The sequence below is a fragment of the Rana temporaria genome, chromosome 3 (assembly GCF_905171775.1).
Source record: "Rana temporaria chromosome 3, aRanTem1.1, whole genome shotgun sequence".
Classification (NCBI taxonomy): Eukaryota; Metazoa; Chordata; class Amphibia; order Anura; family Ranidae; genus Rana; species Rana temporaria.
In genome coordinates, this window is record NC_053491.1 from 68,384,039 (window position 1) to 68,406,170 (window position 22,132).

Consider the following 22,132-nt stretch of genomic DNA (forward strand, 5'->3'; position numbering starts at 1 on the left):
GCACCCAAGGCTTCTTAAGAGTCAGGATCTTGCTGCCCATGAGATGGGTTTCTTGGAGTAAAATAAGCTGGGGTGAGCGAGTCTTTAGATATTGGAAGAGGGTGGCACGTTTAAATTTAGAATTGAGGCCTCTGACATTCCAGGAGAGAATGGTAAATGAGTCTGGTGAGCGGTCAGCTATCTGGTAGAGGGGGCATGAAGTAGGGGGGGTGGCCAGGTAGATACACCCCGGCGCACCTCAGGAGCAGCAAGATCCCAAGTACACAGTATTGCACATTATGAACATTTGAGCATGACACATTCAAAAACAAGTGGAAGGCATAGAGCTGAGCAGACACAATCAACATTGACCAAAACCAAATTCCCAGGCACAAAGTACCCATCCTACTATGTCCCAGCCCCCTGACAACGGTCAGGAGGGCGGGAATAGTTTTACCCCAAAAACAGTCAAAAAACAGTGTAAATGAGCCCCTAAAAACTGGGGGCCCTACACGGTAGGCGCCAGGTCGCCCACATCGGTACCCGGACGACGGGTGTATCAGAAACCAATGGTCAATGTCCGGGCTCCGGATAGCAAAGGGGGACACTAGGGGGAAAAAAACAAACAAAAGCAAAATGAGGGGGACCAAAAAACACGGGAGAAGGGGGGGCAGCAGTCCTGGAGTGCCACCACAGTCGTGGGTCGGGGTGATGTGCATCCTAGTTCGTGGACAGAGCAGCCACATCTCCTAATAGCCGAAGAAGGACCGATTCCCGGTCAAGACAGTGCATAGTGGTCGGTGCCCAAAGTTAATTGAGATGGGAAAAAACAAAAGAAAATGATGAGGGCTGGGGGCCGAAAAGAAGACACAATGGTATGTTGGGGTCAGGGGGAAAGTACCGGATCATGAGCCAGTCAGCAGGCAACATCAGAGGGAGCATGGCAGTCCTGCACACCCTTCAGCAGAGGGAGGGGGGAGGGGGGGCAGGGCAGCAGCGGCCATTGCTAGTGCCTAACAGTAATGGGGCAAAAAAGGATGTTCTGCTCAGGCAAAAAGAAATGGGACAGTCACAGGGGGAGGGCAGGCCAGGGTGCCGTGCCAATGAGTCAGACGAGGGTAGGTGGGCAACCCACATGAAGTAAACAGGGCAAAAAATGGATACTTGCCACAGGATGAGGGCCCTCATCGACTCTCCAGCCACGCCATGGCCGCCTCCGGATCCATGAAGAAGCAGGTGCGGTCTCCATCGATCACCCGTAGCTTGCTAGGATAGAGTAGGCTGAATTTGAGGCCCTGATCCTGCAGACATCTCCTCACCTCCGTGAAGGAGCGGCGTCGGTGTTGCACCTCTGGGGAGTAGTCAGGAAACAGCATGATCCTGGCCCCATTGTAGAGCAGATCCCGTTTTTCTCTGGCAGCCGCAAGGATTCGATCCCTATCCCTGTAGTTGAGTAGCCGAAGTAGGAAGGGCCGAGGAGGAGCTCCCGGGATCGGAGGCTTGGGGGGGACCCTGTGGGCCCTCTCAACCACAAACGTGGGCGGCATGGCAGGCAGGCCAAGGAGGGAGATCAGGAAGGCTTCTGTGAATTCTGCAGGCCTAGGGCCCTCCGCCTTTTCAGGGAGGCCCTGGACCCTGATGTTATTCTTCCTGAGGCAATTTTCGGTGTCAATGGATTTCTCCTGCAGTGCTTTAACCTGAATTTGTAAAGCGTGGAGATCCCTGGAATCAGCCCTTGTAGAGTCCTCTAGCTGTGATATGCGGCCCTCTGCCTCCACGAACCGGGCCATAAATTTGTCCATGTCATGGCGGATCAGGCTGACATCCGCCACTAAGTGGTCAATCTTGACCATCACCGAGTCCCGACCCTCCTTGATAGCCGCCAGGAGCTTGGCATGCGATGCGGCGTGGGATGCCGGTGGATTAGGGGAGGCTGGAGAGCTGACCGACATCTCCTGTGCTGGGAGCCTCGTGGGCAAGATGGCCGCTGCGACTCGGTCACCGATCCCCGCGGAGGAGCGGAGCTTACCCGGAGACAACGGAGGAGGCCTCGGGGTGCCGGGTGCCTTCTTTCGCCCCAGGATGTCAGGCAGGCGGGTGCTGGAAGGAGGAATCGGCGCTGGAAGTCAAGCCAGGATACCGGTAGGAGCGGAGCTCAGTCAACACATGTCTGCTCTTGTTCACATCCCGGCCACGCCCCCCGTCCTTAATATTTTTTGCTTTGGTAGCTATTATAGTTTTAGTAAGGTGATTAAATCTGAAGTTTAAAGGTAAATTCCACCTTTTGCAAAAAAAAATTATAATGTAACCATATTGCAAAAAGCAGAAATGTGCATTTAATATCATTATTGTTTTAATTTTTGCATGGAGGCTGCAAAGCATTACAACCGTGATCAGTAGATGTTGGGTGCAATACTCTGGCTCCTGCAGACTGTTCCTCCAGCTTAGATTTGTAAAGAGATACAGACCTTCAGTTAAGCCAGACATACATGGATCTAAATTTGGCCAGTTCAGCAGGGACCGTCTACATTTCGATCCATGTATGGGCACTGACTTCTGTACAACCAGCCTGACAGGGTTTTCCCGATTGATAAGTGACACTAACTATAGCACTAATCATTGTATTCTGATGATTGGAAAGTAGGGTGACCACATTTCCAAACTACCATTCAGGGACACCCTCCCTTCCCAAAAATCAGCTTGTGCTGTAACGAATTGCAGCACAGTGATTGGACACAAAAGGCAGGATTTATGATTTCTCCAATCATAAGCTGGGGGCGGGGATTGTGCTCCTCCAGGCATTCCCGGCCAGGACAAGTACTGTCAGTGAGTAAAGCGGTGATGTGGCAGACTTTTTTGGGGGCATCAGATTGGCCCAGGGGGTGGCTGTGTCAGTTTCATTCCAGGACACTGTATTGTCCTGGAATGAATGTGCCCGGGACAGACCTGCAAAATGCGGGACTGTCCCGGGCAATCCGGGACATGTGGTCACCCTATTGGAAAGTCTCCCCGCACAGCGGGAGGCTTCCCCTATCCACATAGAATGTGCTGGTTGAATGGAAATAAAATGATGATTACTGAGTTGCAGAAAGTATTAATGAACTACAAGGGTGGTGACATCACTGGGTGCTTTTAACCCCAAAAAAGGGGTTAAAAAATCTTGTGTTGCGGAGCTTCCAAATCACTTTTCAGGCGCTTTGGAAGTGCTGCCCATTCATTGCACTGGGCAGGGGTGTTTTCCCCAAAGATGCTGCTTGTACCGCCCAGGTGTGAAAGCACCCATTGTAATGAATAGGAGGCAGTTTTCAGGCGCTTTACAGGCTGTATTTCTAGCGCTAAAATGCCTGAAAACTGCCTCAGTGTGAAAGGGGTATTAAGGGGCGGCAGAGTGGACTTTAATTTGACATGAAACGCGATCAGACACATGGACTTAGCTTTTAAACAACCCTGTTAGCCACTGCACCTTAATCGGTTCTTATACCCTATAGACGTTGTTAAAACGAATCCTTATGCCGTGTACACACGATCGGAAAATCCAATAAGAAAACCGTGGATTTTTTTCCGACGGAATCTTGGCTCAAACTTGTCTTGCATACACACAGTCACACCAAATTCCGACCGTCAAGATCGCGGTGACGTACAACACTACGACGAGCCGTAAAATAAAAAAATGTAGTTCAATGCTTCCGAGCATACGTCGACTTGCTTTAGAGCATGCGTGTTTTTTGGTGCGTCAGAATTGCATACAGACGATCGGAATTTGCTCCAAGAAATTTTCTTGTCGGAAAATTTGAGAACCAGCTCTCATATTTTTCCTGGCGGAAATTCTGACAGAAAAATTCCGATGCAGCCTACACACATTTTCGACCAAAAGCTCACATCGGACTTTTCTTGTCGGAATTTCCAATCATGTGTATGCGGCATAAGTATTTATGTAGTGATGACAATTTACACAGTGCTTTTCATGCTGTATATTCACATCAGACCCTATCCTCAAGGAGCTTACAATCCAAGGTCCCTGTCTCATGTGCATACACACAAGCATCGATTTAGACAGGATCCAATTAACCCACCTATTGTTAGAGTGTGAAAGTAAACTAGAATACCCAGAGGAAACTGATGTAAGCACAGGGAGGACATGCAAACTCCATGCAGACAAGCATGCTCCCAAGCCACTGTGCTAATTAAGTGTAAGCAGACTTCTTGCATTTTTCTAAGACCAAACTGTTTATACCATTTCATTTTAAATTGTGCAGCACCGTTACATTAATCAGGCTTTCCCTTGGTTCTCTGGATTCTTCCAAACCTCTTTTGTCTGTGTCTGTCTTTTACATGAGCCAGTCATAAGAGGTCTGCATATGAAAGTAGTGAAGCTGCACCCAGATGACCCCTTGCATACAAAAAATGAATTCTGTGTCTCTTTCCCTACAATCAGAACACATTTTTGTACACAAGGGATTAGCAGTGTATGGCTTCACTACTTTCATATACAAATAGCATCAGAAAAATGAAGGAACCCTGGGGTTGCCAACACCCATGGCTGAAGGAAACGATTTACAGGATGACAGAGGGGTTTTAAGGATATGTAAATGGCATCTAGTAGACAGAAGTGGTTGTGCAAACAGGCACATTTTCCAAATTGCAGGTTAAGCAGTGTCACATACCTGGTTAAAGGCCGAAGTGACAAGAGAGCTTCCCTTGTGGCTCTGGTCCGAACACCTAGATATGGTGACAGGGCATGCAAGGTGCCAACGGGCATGGGTGCCAAAGGTCCAGGTTGCTGATGGTTGCTCCTCAAAGGTAGTCAGCAGAGTCTGTCTTTAACTGGCAGATGGGAATCTCAGAGGAGTCCCAGAGAGGAACTGCAGCTGGCAGATTGTTAACATCCATGTTAGGACCATGCAGGATAGGACTGGTAGGGAAGGTCTGAAAAACAGCAGTATCAAGATCAAAGGCCAAGTCAATTTCATACATAGGTGAGCAATAGAATGTGAATGAGACAGACATTGTCTTGAGCCGAGTCAGGGTCATACACAGGTAAGTAGGATAGGTGGCGATAACAGACTTGTGAGGAGCCAGGCCTGTGTCATACACGGTAGATCAGTGGACACAAGATTCTTCAATGAGACAAAGTCACAACCAGGTGTCAGGCAAAGGCAATGTAGCAAGCTGAGTCAGTAATAGGTAGTTAAAGTAATCACAGAATCAAGATACATGGGAGCAAGGATCATGGGCTAGCTGAAGATCATCAAGAAACTTCCTGACACTACTACTTAGAGAAACTTCCTGACACTTCCTGACACTACTTCAAGAAACTTCCTGACACTACTACTTCTCTTAAATTGGGTGTTTGGCACCACTTCTGGAATCGGACGCGCATACCCATGTGCCAGCATGCGCAGTCATCCAAGCAATGCCCACACAGGGTACTGGCAGAAGTTCCCAACCCACGAATTGGCACACATGCACCTCTGTTCTGGATAGGTTCCTGACAAGCAATTGCATTTTAGTTTTCTATATTAGAAAAAAAGGGAAAGAGTTTCACTGTTGCTTTTTAGTATAAACAGAACACCCCAACTCATTTCATTTAGTTCATCATTTAATTGTTATAATACCCAGTGGTGGCTGGTGCAGCAAAACAAAACCTGCCCCCCACCGGCTTGCCCGCCTGCCCGCCAGTCCCGCACTTACCCGATCCAGGTTGCAGGCGGCTTTCCCCGGCTTCTCCTCCTGGCCAATCTGGTCATTTCTTCTCTCGGCCATTCCGGTCTTAGGGCCTGCTTCCTGTCCTGATTGGCTGGGAGGAGAAGCAGGATGACAATAGCGAATCAACATTCACTAATGCCACAAGTGGATGGGCTCTATGCCCAACCTTTTTGAAGGTTTCTTAAATCATGTGCTTAAAAAAAGTCTGGCGCCCCGCATGGTGATTAGTGGCCGGCGCATAGAGATTAGGGGGGTGGTGTCCCTGCGCCCGTTATGGACCGGCCACCACTGATAATACAAACAAACTTCCTAGTCATCAGAAATTATACTGTAAATACCGAGAGAAAAGGTCTTAGGATAATGCTGTTTTTTTTTTTTTAAATAAATAAACAACAGCTTATGTGCAGTGTCTAGGGCAGGGGTGGCCAACCAGTGGCCCGGGGGCCACGTGTGGCCCGCGGAGCCCTCTGATGTGGCCCGCGACCTCCTGCTCTGAAAAAGTGGTTTGGCAAGCCCAAGTCGCAGGTTGCCGACCCACCATAGCACAGCATCAGTGTTGTGAATGAATCTGGTGGTAGAGGAAAAACGGCTGTGGAGCAGGGCCCCATAAGCCGATGCTTCCTCTACAGCGACGGCTTTTAGACAGGCAGGGTATATGGCAAAGTTCAGCTAACCCGCAGGATAGACACAGGTGCACTACGCTGCACCCAGTGTGTGGATAAACCACAGAACGTCGGTGTGAAAGCAGTCTTGGGCCCTTTTCACACGATCAGCCCAACCAAATGGGACCCTCAATTCACCTCTATAGAGCGACAGATGTCCGTTTACGCCCACCTACCTCCAATCCGAAAAACAGAAGGGAGTGCGTCCCCTTTCATCTGGGCGGATCGGAGGGCCTATAGAGTAACCATGACCCGTCATCCACCCGCTATGCTCATTGTGGCCCCCCACTGGTTACCAAGTTGCTTAAGTGGCTCTCGCTCTTTAAAAGGTTATGCACCCCTGGTCTAGGGCAACAAGATACTCATTTTATCATAAACATTGTATGAGCTATTTAATATTTCATTTTTTATATCTATAGGATTTATACATTTCTATCCTAGGATTACCACAGTGACTGGAACCAGCTGCTCTCTGGACAAAGATTTTCACAGCTGTTTCCATGACTGAGGTGTTGATGATGACCTGGTCAGACTCACTTTTATTAATTGTATGCAGGAAAATATTCTTCAAACATAAGATTTTACAGAGGCCTATACCACACAACTATCAGATCTTGAATGTTCTCCTGGTCCTGTCCAAATTATTCGGTTTGTGAGTCTAGTTTGTTAGCAGTTATTTTCCTTTTGTGTCCAATCATCTGTCAATCATCCCGTATGCAATGTGAAAAAACCCTCTTGTTTATTACCACAGGGTCTGACTTTAGAGAAAGTATCAGTAACTGTTTACCAGATAAGGCATTATCATGTGTTGGTGTCATTTATTGGAAATATCCTCGCTTAAGCCATGTACACACGGGCCTAATGCTGGAAGACAATAAAAACTGTCCGACATTTGGCCGGTGTGTTTGGTAGCCAGTCTGACAACAGCCGGCCGTTTCACATGCTGGAAAAACAGAACACAAAAGCTCAGCGGGGGAGATCACTGTACTAAAGTCGGATCGTTAGTACAGCGACTCCGACCAGAGCCATCAGTTTTTTTTTTTGGTTTAAACTATTAGGCCTCGTACACACGATAGGTTAAACAGAGGACAACGGTCTGATGGACCGTTTTTATCGGTCAAAACCGATTGTGTGTGGGCCCCATAGGTTATTTAACCATCGGTTTAAAAAAAGCCAACTTGCTTTAAATTTAACCGATGGATTCCTAACTGATAGGTCAAAACCGATCGTTGGTAGGCACGACCATCGGTTAAAAATCCACGCATGCTCAGAATCAAGTTGACGCATGCTTGGAAGCATTGAACTTCATTTTTTACAGCACGTCGTTGTGTTTTACGTCACCGCGTTCTGACACGATCGGTTATTTAACCGATGGTGTGTGGGCGCAACGGACCATCAGTTAGCTTCATCGGTTAACCGATGACAACGGTCCTTCAGACCATTCTCATCGGATGGACTGATCGTGTGTACAAGGCTTCAGCATGTGCTAGGCTTTAGTTGCTCTTTATCTGACTTACCCCTTTCCTCCTAGACCTATTTACTACTACTGTAGTGGCCCTATCAAACATGCAAAGAACCAGATAAGCTAGCTCTGGCATTTCCAAGACCCTATACCATAACAAGATGACCATTTTAAAGGCTCCATCGGACTCAATCGGATTTTCCGACAACAACTGTCCGACGGATGTGTTTTGTTGGATAACCCGACCTTCTGTATGCTCCATCGGACAGTTGTCGGAATTTCCGACAACAAATGTTGGCTATGCATGCTCTCAAATTGTCCGACAACAAATGTGTTCCGTCGGATTATCTGATCGTGTGTACACAAATCTGTCGGACTAAAATCCAAAGTACAAAAACGCATACTCCGAACCAATGCTAACTATCAGACAACAATAGCAGAAGTTGTCCAAAGGGTGGAGGTAAAGAGCTGCAAAACCACGTGGTTTGGTGTATGTTGGCTGAAAATGTTCTGCCGTCTGTATGCAGAACAGGTTCACGGACCATGCCCTTTGGACAAAAATCCATGGATTTGTCCGATGGAAGTCCGATCGTGTGTATGAGGCTTTAGAAGGGTACAATCTACTACTTATGGATTTTATGTTTTGAAACTAAGCTGTTTTATCTAGGTCATGAGACTGGTTACATAAAATTACAAATATTTCGACAGGTGAATCAGTTCACACATCTGTATTTTCATGTTTATTATTGTTTTTTTTTTGTTTACCTGCAAATTAGCATTTAAGGGGTTGTTTTATGGAAAACTTAAAGGTTTACCCTGGGATATTTTATACTGACAATTGTTAGTCGTAAATAGGTGAACTTTCTGAAAAAATTAAATTCTTTTTGCTGAAGAACAACAGGAAAATTAAATTGATGTCCCTTTCTGTACTGCGGAAATCATTGACACTTTTCCTATTAACCATTTGTCTACTTAAGACTAGCTACCAGGTCAACCAGATCTCCTTGCACATACATAAATCATGATGGCAGGAAAGGAACTCTGTAAATGAGAATCGTTTGCAATGCCTTACATTTCATAAAATAGTAACATTTTAGTTGTGTGCATTTTTTACCACCTACAAATGAAAACTGTAGTCCCACACTCACTATGAAGTATACAGGGAACTTGATTCAGAAAAGGTACTGTACCTTCAAGCAGCAAGGCCAAGAAGCCAAAGTCTTGCACAGTCAACGTATTTGCATACAATACATGTGTTTATTTATGCTGTATCCTGGGGCATATTCCATATAAAAACAGGTTTCTTCTTTGCACACATTTGTCTGAGCCATAGTAACTTAAATCAAAGTAATATATTTTGGTTAAATATTTTTTAGCATGTAATTTCAAAGGTGAACTGGCTAAAAAGTGAATAAAACACAATCTATAAAAAAGAAATATTACCTACCCACTTTATCATTTAGGTGAACATAAAATTATAATTCCTGGTGCCCAGCCTTCACCCCTTCGGGACTTACTGTGCAGTCCTAATGGTCCTTACAGACAGAAATGTGTTTTGGTAGTTAAATTGTTTGCATTATTTGTTCCACGCTATATTATTTTTTTCTGTGCTGTCCATCCTTATCCTCTTATGTTTTTTTTATTCTGACATTTTAAAATAGATCTGCTGATAGAAATATCAGATGTGGCAAACACAATTTTATGCCTCGTACAGACGACGGGACAGTCCGCTGAAAATGGTCCGGCGGACCGTTTTCAGCGGACATGTCCCCTCGGAGATTTCTGTCTGATGGTTGTACACACCATCAGACAGAAATACGCGCGGACAGACAGCGTGGTGACGTGTCCGCGCCATCGCCGCGACGATGACACGCTGACGTGCGCGACACTGGAAGGTCAATGCTTCCACGCATGCGTCGAAGTGATTAGACGCATGCGAGGGATAGCGGCCGCTCGGACATGTACGGTGAGTCTGTACAGACGACCAAACATGTCCGACGGACAGGATTCCAGCGGACATGTTTCTTAGCATGCTAAGAAACATGTGTCCGCTCGAAAACGGTCGGGTGGACAAATGTCTGCTGGAAACCTCATCATGTAATGTGTCTCCTGAAGCATGTGTCTAGTCTCCAACAACTCCTGTACTCCCTACTCAAAGAGCCTCTGACCTTCTTCTGTAGCATGCCTGTAGTGTCTGTAGTTTATGATTATCGCCTGTTGAATGTCTGCAGTCTCAGCTTAGACTAGTTTATTCAAATAAAATATATAGTTTAAATGGAAGACCAGGCAAAACTTTTTTTCATGTTGCATAAGGTGGGGGGCAAATATAATCTCTGTTAGATTTTTTCTACTGTCTGTAAGTCCACTGGGGAAGAAATACCTTCTACACACGGTGTATACATCATTAGAATAAAAAATAGAAGGGTGGAGGGTCACTAAAACCTATGGCATGTTGTGGTTTGAGATGCCCTTAAAAACAAATATGGGCATTTATCTTTGGAGCTGTGAAGACTGTCATTGAGTCAATGACCCAGAACACCCACTGGCTGCATACTATTTTTGTCTGAAAAGTAGATTTCTCTTCACCTTCTCTCCTGTAGACACAATAAAAAGTGAGCGGAAATCTCCCCAAAGACATAATAAATCCCTTTTAGGTATCCTAACAGATGTCCCCATTGAAAGATTTTCTTTTATTCTTTTATTCCTGTTCTGATGACAACTCAAAATTTCGATTTTCCCTGAGTTTGAAACCCAGCGATAACCAGGACTAAAAGAGTTGGTCAATCTCCCCAATAGGGAAACATCAATAAAATGCTGACTGTAGTCCTAAGTTGTGGCCTTGGATACACAACGTGCTGATTGAAGTGTCTTTTTGCGCAGACATTTTGCCAATGTTCACTTTGGATGGTATGTTGGTTGATCCAACAGAGGTTAATGGGGGGAAAAAAAAGGTAAGGAAAACAAACACTCTTGGCGATCATTAGCAAAGACTACACACCCTGAAACCTACTCCAGTTTCTATATGCCTCCTCATTAGCACTTCCTGTGACAAATCAAAGTGACACACAGCAATTTGTTATTTGTTTGGTGGTCCAACAGATTCAATGTCTACCCGATGCCAGATTTGGCTTAAATCTAGGGTAATCTTCTACTGGGGTCATATTAAAGTTTCCCTGTCTCTCTTTCCTGTATTGCCCTAGCTCATTGGCCATAAATACTCATCCTCTTCTTACTGCAGTGCCAATTGTCATTGCCTGCCCCGCGTCACTTCTGTTTTTTTTTTCACTATGGTAATTGCGTATTTTTCAAATTGTTTTAAAATTAAATGTAGCACCCTCTAGGTAGGAGTTAGGATTTTCTGGAGGACAGGTACATTTTGGCAGGCCTGACTGGCAGCCAGGCCTGTTTGTTTTGACCTGTGCTAGGAGTGGCTTAGGGTAGCAGCTGGTGACTCGCAGGCAGCATCACTGAGACCTCCCTCTACTTTCCAGGGTCTTTGAGAAAGATCTTTAAAGAGAGGAGGAAAGGAGAGGTGGAGCTGCCTGGGGGAGCCCTGACCAATTTCCAACCTGGATTGGCAGGGGGCAGGCCCCCTTAAATACCCAGCCCAGCTGGGGAGGAGTTGTCAGGTGAAGAGCTGGAGTGAGAGAGTGTGGAGGCTGTCAGCTCCTTTGAAGGAGCTCACCAGTCTGTTGGGGGGTGACCTTGAGCCTGGGCTCGGGTGCAATCGGGACCCCCCTAAGGAACGCATGAAGAGGTCTTGGACCGGAGGCACAAGAGAGAGCAAAGAGAGAGGACAGTGGGAGAGAGCACTACTAAGAGACTCCAGGGAGGCCAATTGGTCGCAGCCAAGAGGGCTGGTGAGTGAGGCTCAGTCGGGAGGACTGTGGAGGCACGCCTGAAAGGACTGGGAGCATGAAGAGTCAGAAGAGTGGACGGTGGTGAAAGGAGCAGTGGAGAGAGGCAGCTGCAGCCAGGAGGGCTGGCAGGGCCTGAAGATGGCTCACTGGGCTCAGTAGCTGCATATAGGACAGCTACCACCAGAGATTTCTATTTTGCTACAATAAAGTGGCCTGCGGTCCCTGCCTGCAAAGGGCATTTGCTAAGGGCCTGGTGCTAGCTGTGCCTGAAGATTAGAGAGGAAGCGATGTGCTGGAGGAGAAAGGAGTGAAGATTAGAGAGGAAGCAATGTGCTGGAGGAGAAAGGGGTGAAGATTAGAAAGGAAACAAGGAGCTAGAGGAGAAATGGAGAGTGTTCCATCCCTCCAATGCCTTTGATATGGAAGTGCCTGCTTGACGACTTTTCTGTCCCAAGTTATTGTAAAATTGCAAAACAGGATAATTATAAGTCTACATTGGGAAAGTAAAATCCTCTATTTTTGGTGGTTTTATATATAATGCCCATGAAACAATTTTATTCAGAGATAATCTGCAAATCAGAAAAAAATCAGTCGGCTTGATGCACAATATGTTAAGTGCTATTATTCTTTGCTATTCAATCTCTGAGGTGACGAAGCGTTTTTCCAAATACATTTTTGGAATTTGTTTGTGGCTGGGCAATCAACAAAATATTTTGAGATTTTTCATGCCTGGAATATTTTTACAACTGATATCTAAACCGTTGGTTTTGCAACATTCGCAACACAAAACATAATGGCCCGGATTCACAGAGAGTTGGGCGCACATTGCGCCGCCGTAATGCCAACGCCGTACGCCATGCCGACGCAGCGCAGAGAGGCAAGCATGGAATTCAAGAAGCCAGTGCTCCCAACGCTGCGTCGGCGTGGCGTAGGTTTCGAAGGCGCAGGCCAGCGTAGGTGGAAGTGGGCTTGACCCATGCAAATGAGGCATGACCCCATGCAAATGATGGTCCGAGCGCCAGACAAGTACGTTTAACGAACTGCGCATGCGCCGGGACGTGGATGCATTCCCCTGCGCATGCTCACAACCACGTCGGAACAACTGCCTAAGATACGCCGGATCACTGCGTACGCCATGAACGTAACCTACGCCCAGCCAGACACACGTCCAGCGTAAAATACGCCAGCTTGTGTTCCCTGGTGCAGACCTTTGCATGTCTGCTGCTGGGTTACACCTCCTTTATGGGGCTTAACTTTACGCTGGACGTACAACTTACGCGCACCTCTCGTAGCCTGCGTTGGGCGCACGCAGGTTCGTGAATCGCCCTATTTCCCTCATTTGCATATTTGAATGCACCATGCTCCCAGCCTAAATGTGCGCCCACTCTACACCGGCGTAAGCAAGATACGTCGGCGGGGTGTAGCCTGGTTTTAGGCGCATCTCTGTTTGGGGGTCTTGCGGACAGATACGATGGCGCATATTTGCACTTACGTCGGCGTAACTTGTTATACGTCGGCGTAAGTACTTTGTGAATCCGGGCCAATCACTATAATACTGGTACTAAGGCTAACATGTCCTTCATCTGTAAACACTCTTTTCTAAAATTATCTAAAAATGTAAATGCTGCCTCCTTACAATATAGCCACAAAGAGGTGTCAATGTCCCACACATTCTAATTTCTTGCTAGTCTGATTGCTCTAAAATACAATATTTCGGGCATCCCCTGCAATAGGAGTTTCATTGTTGATTGACAGCTGCAAGTCTTTTTGGGGATGTCTCTACCAGCTTTGCACATCTAAAAAGTAAATGTTTTGCCCATTCTGCTTTGCAAAATACTGTAGCTCAAGCTCTGTCAGATTGGAAGGAGAGTGTCTTGCCACAGATTCTGAATCGGATATAGGTCTGGACTTTGACTGGGTTATTCTAATACATACATATGCTTTGATCTAAACCAGGGGTCTCCAAACTTTTCAAACAAAGGGCCACTTTATTGTCCTTCAGACTTTAGAAAGGGCCGGATTGTGGCCAGTGGGTGCAGAAAATGTCCGGGCCCAGCACCAGTAAGAATGAATGTGGCCTCAGGGTTGGTGTTCAGTAGGGGGAGAAGTAGGGCCCCTAACAGTAGGAGAAATAGTATCCCATCATTGATATCAGTAGAAGAAATAGTGCCCCCTTGTTGGTGTCAGTAGAAGGAATAGTGCCTCATATCAGTTGGAGGATTAGTGCCCCAAGGGCCGCATAAAGGCTAGTAAAGGGCCACATCTGGCCCTCGGGCCGCAGTTTGGAGACCCCTGATCTAAACCATTCCATTTTATTTCTGGCTGTATGTTTAGGGTTGTTGTCCTGCTGGAAGGTGAACCTCTACCACAGTCTCAGGTGTTTTGCAGACTCCAACATGTTTTCTTCTATGATTGCCCTGTATTTGGCTCCATCCATTACACAACTGATAATAGTCCTGTGGACAGGTTCTCCCACCTGAGCTGTGGATCTCTGCAGCTCCTCCAGAGTTACCATGGGCCTCTTGGCTGCTTCTCTGATTAATGCTCTCCTTGCCCGGCATGTGAGTTTAGGTGGAGGGCCATGTCTCGGTATGTATGTTTGCAGTTTTGCCATACTCTTTCCATTTTTATGATGATGGATTGAACAGTGCTCCTTATGATGTTCAAAGTGTGGGATATTTTTTTATAACCTAACCCTGCTTTAAACTTCTCAAAAAAATGTATCCCTGACCTGTCTGGTGGGTTCCTTGGTCCCATGATGATGTTTGTTTTCACTAAGGTTCTCTAACAGGGCTTCACAGAACAGCTGTATTTATACTGAGATTAAATTACACACAGGTGGACTCTATTTACTAACTAGGTAACTTCTGAAGGCAATTGGATCCACTAGATTTTAGTTAGTGGCAAAGGGTCTGAATACAAATGCATGCCACTCTTTCAGATATTTATGTGCCACTTTATGTTGGTCTATCACATAAAATTCCAATAAAATACATTTACGTTTTTGGTTGTAACATGACAACATGTGGAAAACTATATGGGGTATGAATACTTTTTCAAGGCACTGTAAGTATAGACATCTTTCCATTACAGGGTCGTTAAAACATTCTTAGAATGAAGGTGGGAGCAGGTTTAAGTATACTGTAGTTAGGATTTGACTGGAAGTCTACTTTAACTTACTGTAATAGATTAGCATTTCTCAGCCCCATTGAAGACTGCAAATATAAGCATCACAGAAAGCCCTGATTTGATTCTCTGGTCTGCAGTATGCCAGGTGTCGGCCTAAGGGAGCCCACCTCTACTCTCAGCCCTGGTGGACATCTGTTATAAACATTGAAGTTCAGCCAGGGCTGGACTGGGACAGAAATTTGGCCCTGGACTTCATCCAGACTGGCCCACTTTGACAGGTCTCTCCCATGGTGGCCGGACAACTCACGCACCTCCCCCCCGGCCACCCAAGCCCCCTCTCCCCCTTCACTAGCCACTAGTCGTTCTACTTTATTAGAGTAGAACGGCTGGTACTGGTACTCTTATAGGCAGTACCAGTGGGGAAGCTAGACATTATTTCACCCGGGGCAAAGAATCAGTTCGGTGCCCCCCTTATGGGACAAGATTAGGCAGAAGTGAGAAACTCCCAGGCCATAGCTGTTGAGTCAGCTGTCTGTCCCCTCCCCCCATGCTCCTCTGTTGTCCCCACTGCTCCTCTGGTCCTCCCCCTGCTTCTTTGTTCCCCTCCAGGTGAGCGCATTGGGGAGGGAGAGACAGAGAGCGGAGGGGGGCGGCAGTCCGCTGTCACTGAAGCCGGCCCACTGAGCCATCGGCCCACCGGGAAACTCCCTGTAGTCCCAATGGCCAGTCCATCACTGAGTTCAGCTCATGTACCCACCTAGGGTACATCTTTAGTTCTTACTCTCCCTAGACTTAGCTCACTAGGGACATTTCCCAGCTATGGAAGTTTGATGACTGAAGAAACTACATCCTTCTGTCTAAGGCTCCCTCCCATGATAGCCACAGCTGGAGCTATGAACTACACTGTGCCCTGAAACCCTCTAATTATCCAACCATACACAGTACCCATCTATACATAGCTTTTACTAACAGAGGAAAGGGGGACCTCTAGAGGTCAAACAGGAAATTATGATTCGCCCATTCTATTGGGGAGAAGCAATATATTGAAACTCCCTGTTACCCTCACACATCCCCTAAGCTGGGTACACATAATGACATTTGAACAGTGTGTACACCTGCTTGTCCAACAGAAGCTAGGGTCACAACGAATGGGCATGCTTGTAAAGCAGCATCTGACCAGCAGCCGATCAGCGCTCACAGCCAGTGGCTATAAACGCTGCTCAGTGTGTTCTGATGGGGGAGGGGGCAGTCCCCCTGTCAGAATACAATAGTACAGCGGTAGGGATCGATGCACTAAAGCCTCATACACACGATCGGGAATTGTGTGATGGCAGGCTGTTGTTGGAAAATCCGACCGTTTGTATGCTCCTTCGGACAATTGTTGTCGGATTTTCCACCAACAAATGTTGGATAGCATGCTTTCAAATTTTCCGACAACAAATTTGTGTTGTGGGATTATCTGATCGTGTGTACAGAAGTCCATCGGACAAAACTCCAAAGTACAAACAAGCATGTTCAGAAGCAATGCTAACCATAACACAACACTAGCAGAAGTTGCCCAAAGGGTGGTGCTAAAGAGCTGAAAAACTACGTAGTTTTGTGTTTGTTGGCCTTACAATGTACTTTTTTCAGCACAGCATGTTGTGGTGAATAGAACTGTGACATTTCAATAAAATTCCAACAAAAGAAAATGGTCAACACTGATTTTTGCACATGAGCAACGTTCCTCCCAGTGCACACCAGCTGCCGTACGTTCAGCGAAGCTTTCTTATGCAAACAAGCCCTGTGTGATGAAGCCAGTACGGTGAAACGTACATCGGAGCGGTGATTTGTAATTTCCGGGTCCCATATGTGACATCCAATACTAATATATCCAGAACGAGGTGTGGATCACACGCCGCCGTGAGTCTGATATATCCATCCGCACATGCTGTGGACACCTTGGTGCCGGTATAGAACAGGCCCGGAGCTAGAGGGAACCTGGGTGTAGGGCCAGCATGACTGGGGAAAGCTGTGGTGGGAACACCAGGAAGTGGTCAGAGGAAGTTTGAGGGAGTGTAAAATCGGGGGGGGGGAGTTGTGGTCAGTGGAAATGGGAGGAGCAGGAGTTAATTTTGACCCCGGGGCAGAGGGAGGGGTTAGCTCATTCCCGGGCAGCAAGGCGAAAGGAGAAGACATAGACAGGGAATTTTCCCGCCCACCCTCCCTGTTGTTTGATAGGTGGTTGTACGTTGGGGAATGGGTCTCGGGTTCGTGGAGGTTGGAATGGTGAAGGAAAACAGGTTATGGTGTGGGGACGGGTTGGACCTATGTGGGTATGGGTACCCTCCCCTAGCTGTAAATAATGGGCTACCAATCATCAGGCTGCAGTGGCATGAAGGGGGCAACAGTTCATCCCTGAGCTAGTGGGATCATGGTTAGGGGCCAGGATGGTGAGGTGGTGATAGTGCAGCCGATGCAGTAGATATACAAGCCTTCACGGACCTCAGACAGATAGTAGTTCATAAAGTTGGGGTTATGTTTATTTGGTGTATATATATATATATATATATTTATGTTTTTATATATATATATATATATATATATATATATATATATATATATATATATATATATATATATATATATATATATATATATATATGTAACGGATTATGGACTATTCTGCCTGGACATTGATAATAATTGCAGGATCTTGAGAGACTACAAGATGTTGGTTAATTGTGACCCCAACCAGTCAATATTCTATGACTCAGTCTAGTGACATGCTAATTGCGTCAGGGCCTGGGAGGCAGTCCATTGTCCTGGTGAAAAGGTGGTGTAATGGACAGGTGTTAATCCCAGGTCTGCTCTCAGAACTATAATTATGCATGCTAAAAACTGTTTATGTGTGATAACACTGTCTCTGTATGCGGAGACGAAACGTCTGCCTAGGAGACGGAGTGGGTGAAGGTTTTGTTGTTATTAATTAAAGAATGTTTAGTAATTAGCCTTAGTGTGTGATGAGGGGGGGAGTGTCATTTGTTTCTGTACAGTTGTAAGCAGATATAAGGAGGAAAAATGTGGAAAATAAAGTCAGTCTGCTTGACCCTTCAAACGTAGCACGTCTCGTTTCTTGGAAGGGCGTTCGATGGGATATACCGGCGGTACCTGCATATCGCAGCTTGCCAGGGAAAAGGACGTCTCCAACGGCTGAGACCCTCACACCAGTGGGTAGTCGTTACATTGGTTGGCAGCGGTGGGATGGTCCTTTTATCCAAAGAGCAAGTGCTGAATGGAGTCGCAGTACGCCAGGCTGAAAAGATCCACACTAAAAGATCTATTGGAGAGTCGTGGTAGGAGCGCCAGCAACAGACCACGGAGGGAGCTGATAGCTGAACTGCTGGAGCTGGACGAAATGGATGGATCCATGGAAGGAACTGAGCCCCTTGCACCGGTCAGCGAGGAAGATGTAATTACTGGGATTGTACAGCGGAGATTATCCTTGTATCCAGAAACGTCCGTGGAACTAATCAACCAGCTGTTCCGGGAAGCAAGGGAAGAGATACAAACGAAGAGGGGACAAGAACTGGAACTGGTAAGAGCGAGACAGCCCATTACACATGCAGTTCCTACCCCCCCACCTGCTGCTACAGGAAAGAAAATACCGTTCACTGCATTTAAAGCTTTTGTAGAAAGTGAGGAGGAAATCGATGGATATTTGGCGGACTTTGAGAGGCAGTGCTCACTACACCAGGTACCACCAGACCAATGGGTCACTATTTTGTCGGGGAAATTGTCGGGCAAAGCCAATGAAGCCTTTCGGGCTCTTGCTCCAGAGGATATTTTACAATACCAGCAAGTTAAAAAGGCGCTGCTAACCCGATACGCCGTAACGCCAGAAGCCTACCGCCGGCGCTTCCGGGAGTCCAAGAAGATGGCTGTGGACTCCCACATGGAATGGGCCAACCAGTTACAAAGGGTGGCATCCCTTTGGGTCCAAGGGTGCAAGGCCAACACCGGGGAGGAAGTATTGCAGCTGTTCCTAATGGAACATTTCTTCCAAGACCTGGCCGCAGACATACAAGACTGGGTACGAGATCGCCGGCCCGCTAACTTAAACGAGGCGGCTCGGCTAGCAGATGAGTACGCGGAGACAAGGAAAGTAAGCCAGGGTACTACACGGCTGGCTCAGAAGGTAGAACCGCGTACTCCAACCGTCACCCCATGCCCAGAGTTTCGGGCTCCAGTCCCACCACGTCCTCAGGGGCCTAGCAACTACCCCCGGGATTCGCCTAGGGTGACGTGCCATCACTGCAGCGACACTGGACATATTGCTCGTTATTGCCCTTTGAGAGCTACAAATAACAATTGGAGACGCACAACACCCAACACAGAGGTCACTCCATCACGTCCCTCTGCGGACCACTGCCTGGAGACCGAAGGGGGCCCTGAGGAATGTCTGGGAATTTGGTATGAGGCAGACCCAATACAAGCGGCCTCTCCGGATAACCGTCAGCATCACCGTCAGGAGGTACGAGTGAATGGACAAGTAGCACAAGGCCTAAGAGATTCCGGGACTACTATCACTCTGATTCAAAAACATCTGGTAAAGCCAGAGAACGTGTCCACTCGCACAGTTGCCGTCCGGGTCGCAGGGGGTGCTGTATTTCGCGTACCCACCACCCGGGTGCACTTAGACTGGGGAGCCGGGTCAGGAAAGACCACAGTTGGTATCATGGACAACCTACCTGCCGAGGTGGTGCTGGGCAACGACATTGGCCCTCTGACTTCGGCTTATTTACCTACACCCGCTGCTGCTTGTGCCGTGACCACCCGCGTTGCTGGAATCAACCCACTTGCTGCTGAGACCCGGGTAAGACTATCTTCCCCGACATGTACTGTAGATCCGGCACAATATCACAGTCTAAAATGGGAATGTGACAAGTTGGCCAGTGAGAAATCAGAGATGCAACGACACTATGTCACGTATTATGAGATGTCCCGTGGCTTGAACATTGAAATGCACAAACAGGCGGAAATTGTCAAAAGATTAAATGGGATTTGCATCCAGGTGGTGCCGTATCTGTCCCAAGAGCATCAGCAACAGGTTTTGGGAGCCATTGAGAGAGCAAAGCAAGTGACTGTTCCAGAATTGAATTCTATTATTCACCGTCACCATCAGCTACCGACCTGGTAAGCCAATGGGAAGGCCGACGGACTGTCCAGGCAAACGGAACTTTTACCCTAACAGCAGACCGGACATCCCCAAGTTGATCCGAAAAGGATCAATCCGGGTCTGCCGGAGTGTTCCACAAAAGGGGGGCAGTGTAACGGATTATGGACTATTCTGACTGGACATTGATAATAATTGCAGGATCTTGAGAGACTACAAGATGTTGGTTAATTGTGACCCCAACCAGTCAATATTCTATGACTCAGTCTAGTGACATGCTAATTGCGTCAGGGCCTGGGAGGCAGTCCATTGTCCTGGTGAAAAGGTGTTGTAATGGACAGGTGTTAATCCCAGGTCTGCTCTCAGAACTATAATTATGCATGCTAAAAACTGTTTGTGTGATAACACTGTCTCTGTATGCGGAGACGAAACGTCTGCCTAGGAGACGGAGTGGGTGAAGGTTTTGTTGTTATTAATTAAAGAATGTTTAGTAATTAGCCTTAGTGTGTGATGAGGGGGGGAGTGTCATTTGTTTCTGTACAGTTGTAAGCAGATATAAGGAGGAAAAATGTGGAAAATAAAGTCAGTCTGCTTGACCCTTCAAACGTAGCACGTCTCGTTTCTTGGAAGGGCGTTCGATGGGATATACCGGCGGTACCTGCATATCATAACTTGTCAGCAAAAAGGACGTCTCCAACGGCCGATACCCCTCACTACCAGTGGGTAGCCGTTTCAATATATATAGTTAGTTATATATTTAAATTGAGTTTATTTTTTATAGAATTTGTTTTGTTAATAAAGGGGCCGGTTGGCCATTTAACCAAGAAGGTATTGCGTGGTTATTTTAGGTGGTAAGTAGACATAAGTGATGGGTCATGGTTTAGTTCAGATCGGAACATCAGCAATACACCAGTCATGCACAGTCACATGTGAGTGCAACCTTTTGGTACCTTTTTAAACCAATTTTTAATAAAACCTACTACAGTACACCATACTGTACAAGAGCTCTCTTTTGTGACCTTGGTGCAATCCATTCCCTTATCCTCGGTTTCTGACGGAGGGCATCCAACAGTGGAGACATGCCTTATCCAGGATCTTACTGGTTTATTCAATAAAGCGCATTTTGACCTACCATAAAAAGTGGTCAAACACCTCTGGTGAGTTGCCATCTACCTCTTGAGCACTCGTGGTGAAGTTTTTATTTGAAGAATTCTCAAACCAAAAGAATTCATTAACTTGATGGTGTTGGGATTGTTACTTTTGGAGTTGTATTGCCTCGTACACACGACCGGTTTTCCCGTCGGGAAAACTGCCATGAGAGCTTTTGGCCGGGAAAACCGGCCATGTGTATGCTCCATCGCAGTTTTACCGACAGAACCGGCTCTCTTTTAACCCGGCAGTTTTCCTATGGGAAACACTGCGATAGAGCATACACACGGCCGGGATTCCCAACCATAGTTCTCATGGCAGTTTTCCTGTCGGGAAACCCGGTCATGTGTAGGGGAAAAAAAGTTACCGAGCAGGTTCTTGGTTTTCCCCTTGGGTTTCCCGGCGGACTTTTCACCGTCGGGAATCCCGTACGTGTGTACGAGGCTTATGCGTTTGCTTTTTATTTTATGATGTATATTTATTGATTTTTATGTTAAATTACATAAGTTTTTTTTTATAGTGCCAACACTGCCAACACCTTTTACTATTGTTTTATTACTCAGAAAGAAGTAAGGACCAAAGTAGGACAAACTGCTGTATTTTCAGAAAATCTAGAACCAGAGTTTCCCTTTACTTCCCATATGCAGACTATGTACAGTAAATATGCATACATAATTTTTATTTTTTTATGTCTTAACGGCACGCAAATTAATAATGCATATTGCTGATATCTACAGAGCTTTTCTACTACTGTGAATGATTGCATTATCATGTGTTTATTCCTGTGCAGACAACTTATGGCATGTTAAAGTGTTCGGCTCTAGTGCCAGAGTGGGAGGGACACAGGAGAGCTCGTGGTTGTGGAGTTTTCATTCCCAGCTTAACAACCGTGAAAATAAGTCAGTGTGAATAATGAGCGGAACAGGATCACACTAATAGGGCGACAGTGTTGGAACACAAACTGCTCACTGACTGCTCTCTGACCAGTTCAGGATCCTGGGAGATGGTGCTGCTGTGTGTGAAAGGTATA

The 22,132-nt window shown here is 46.5% G+C and overlaps 1 protein-coding gene across 1 annotated transcript in view; it reads left to right on the forward strand.

Moving 5' to 3' along the window:
• Positions 1 to 21,891: 21,891 nt before the first annotated feature.
• The window catches only part of LOC120931361 (protein unc-13 homolog B-like), a 292,922-nt gene continuing 292,681 nt past the window's right edge, over positions 21,892 to 22,132 (forward strand). Inside the window, exon 1 of the mRNA XM_040342718.1 lies at positions 21,892 to 22,127. Within this exon, the coding sequence (XP_040198652.1) occupies positions 22,106 to 22,127 (22 nt within the window). The 5' untranslated portion in view covers positions 21,892 to 22,105. The remainder of the gene's footprint in view (positions 22,128 to 22,132) is intronic.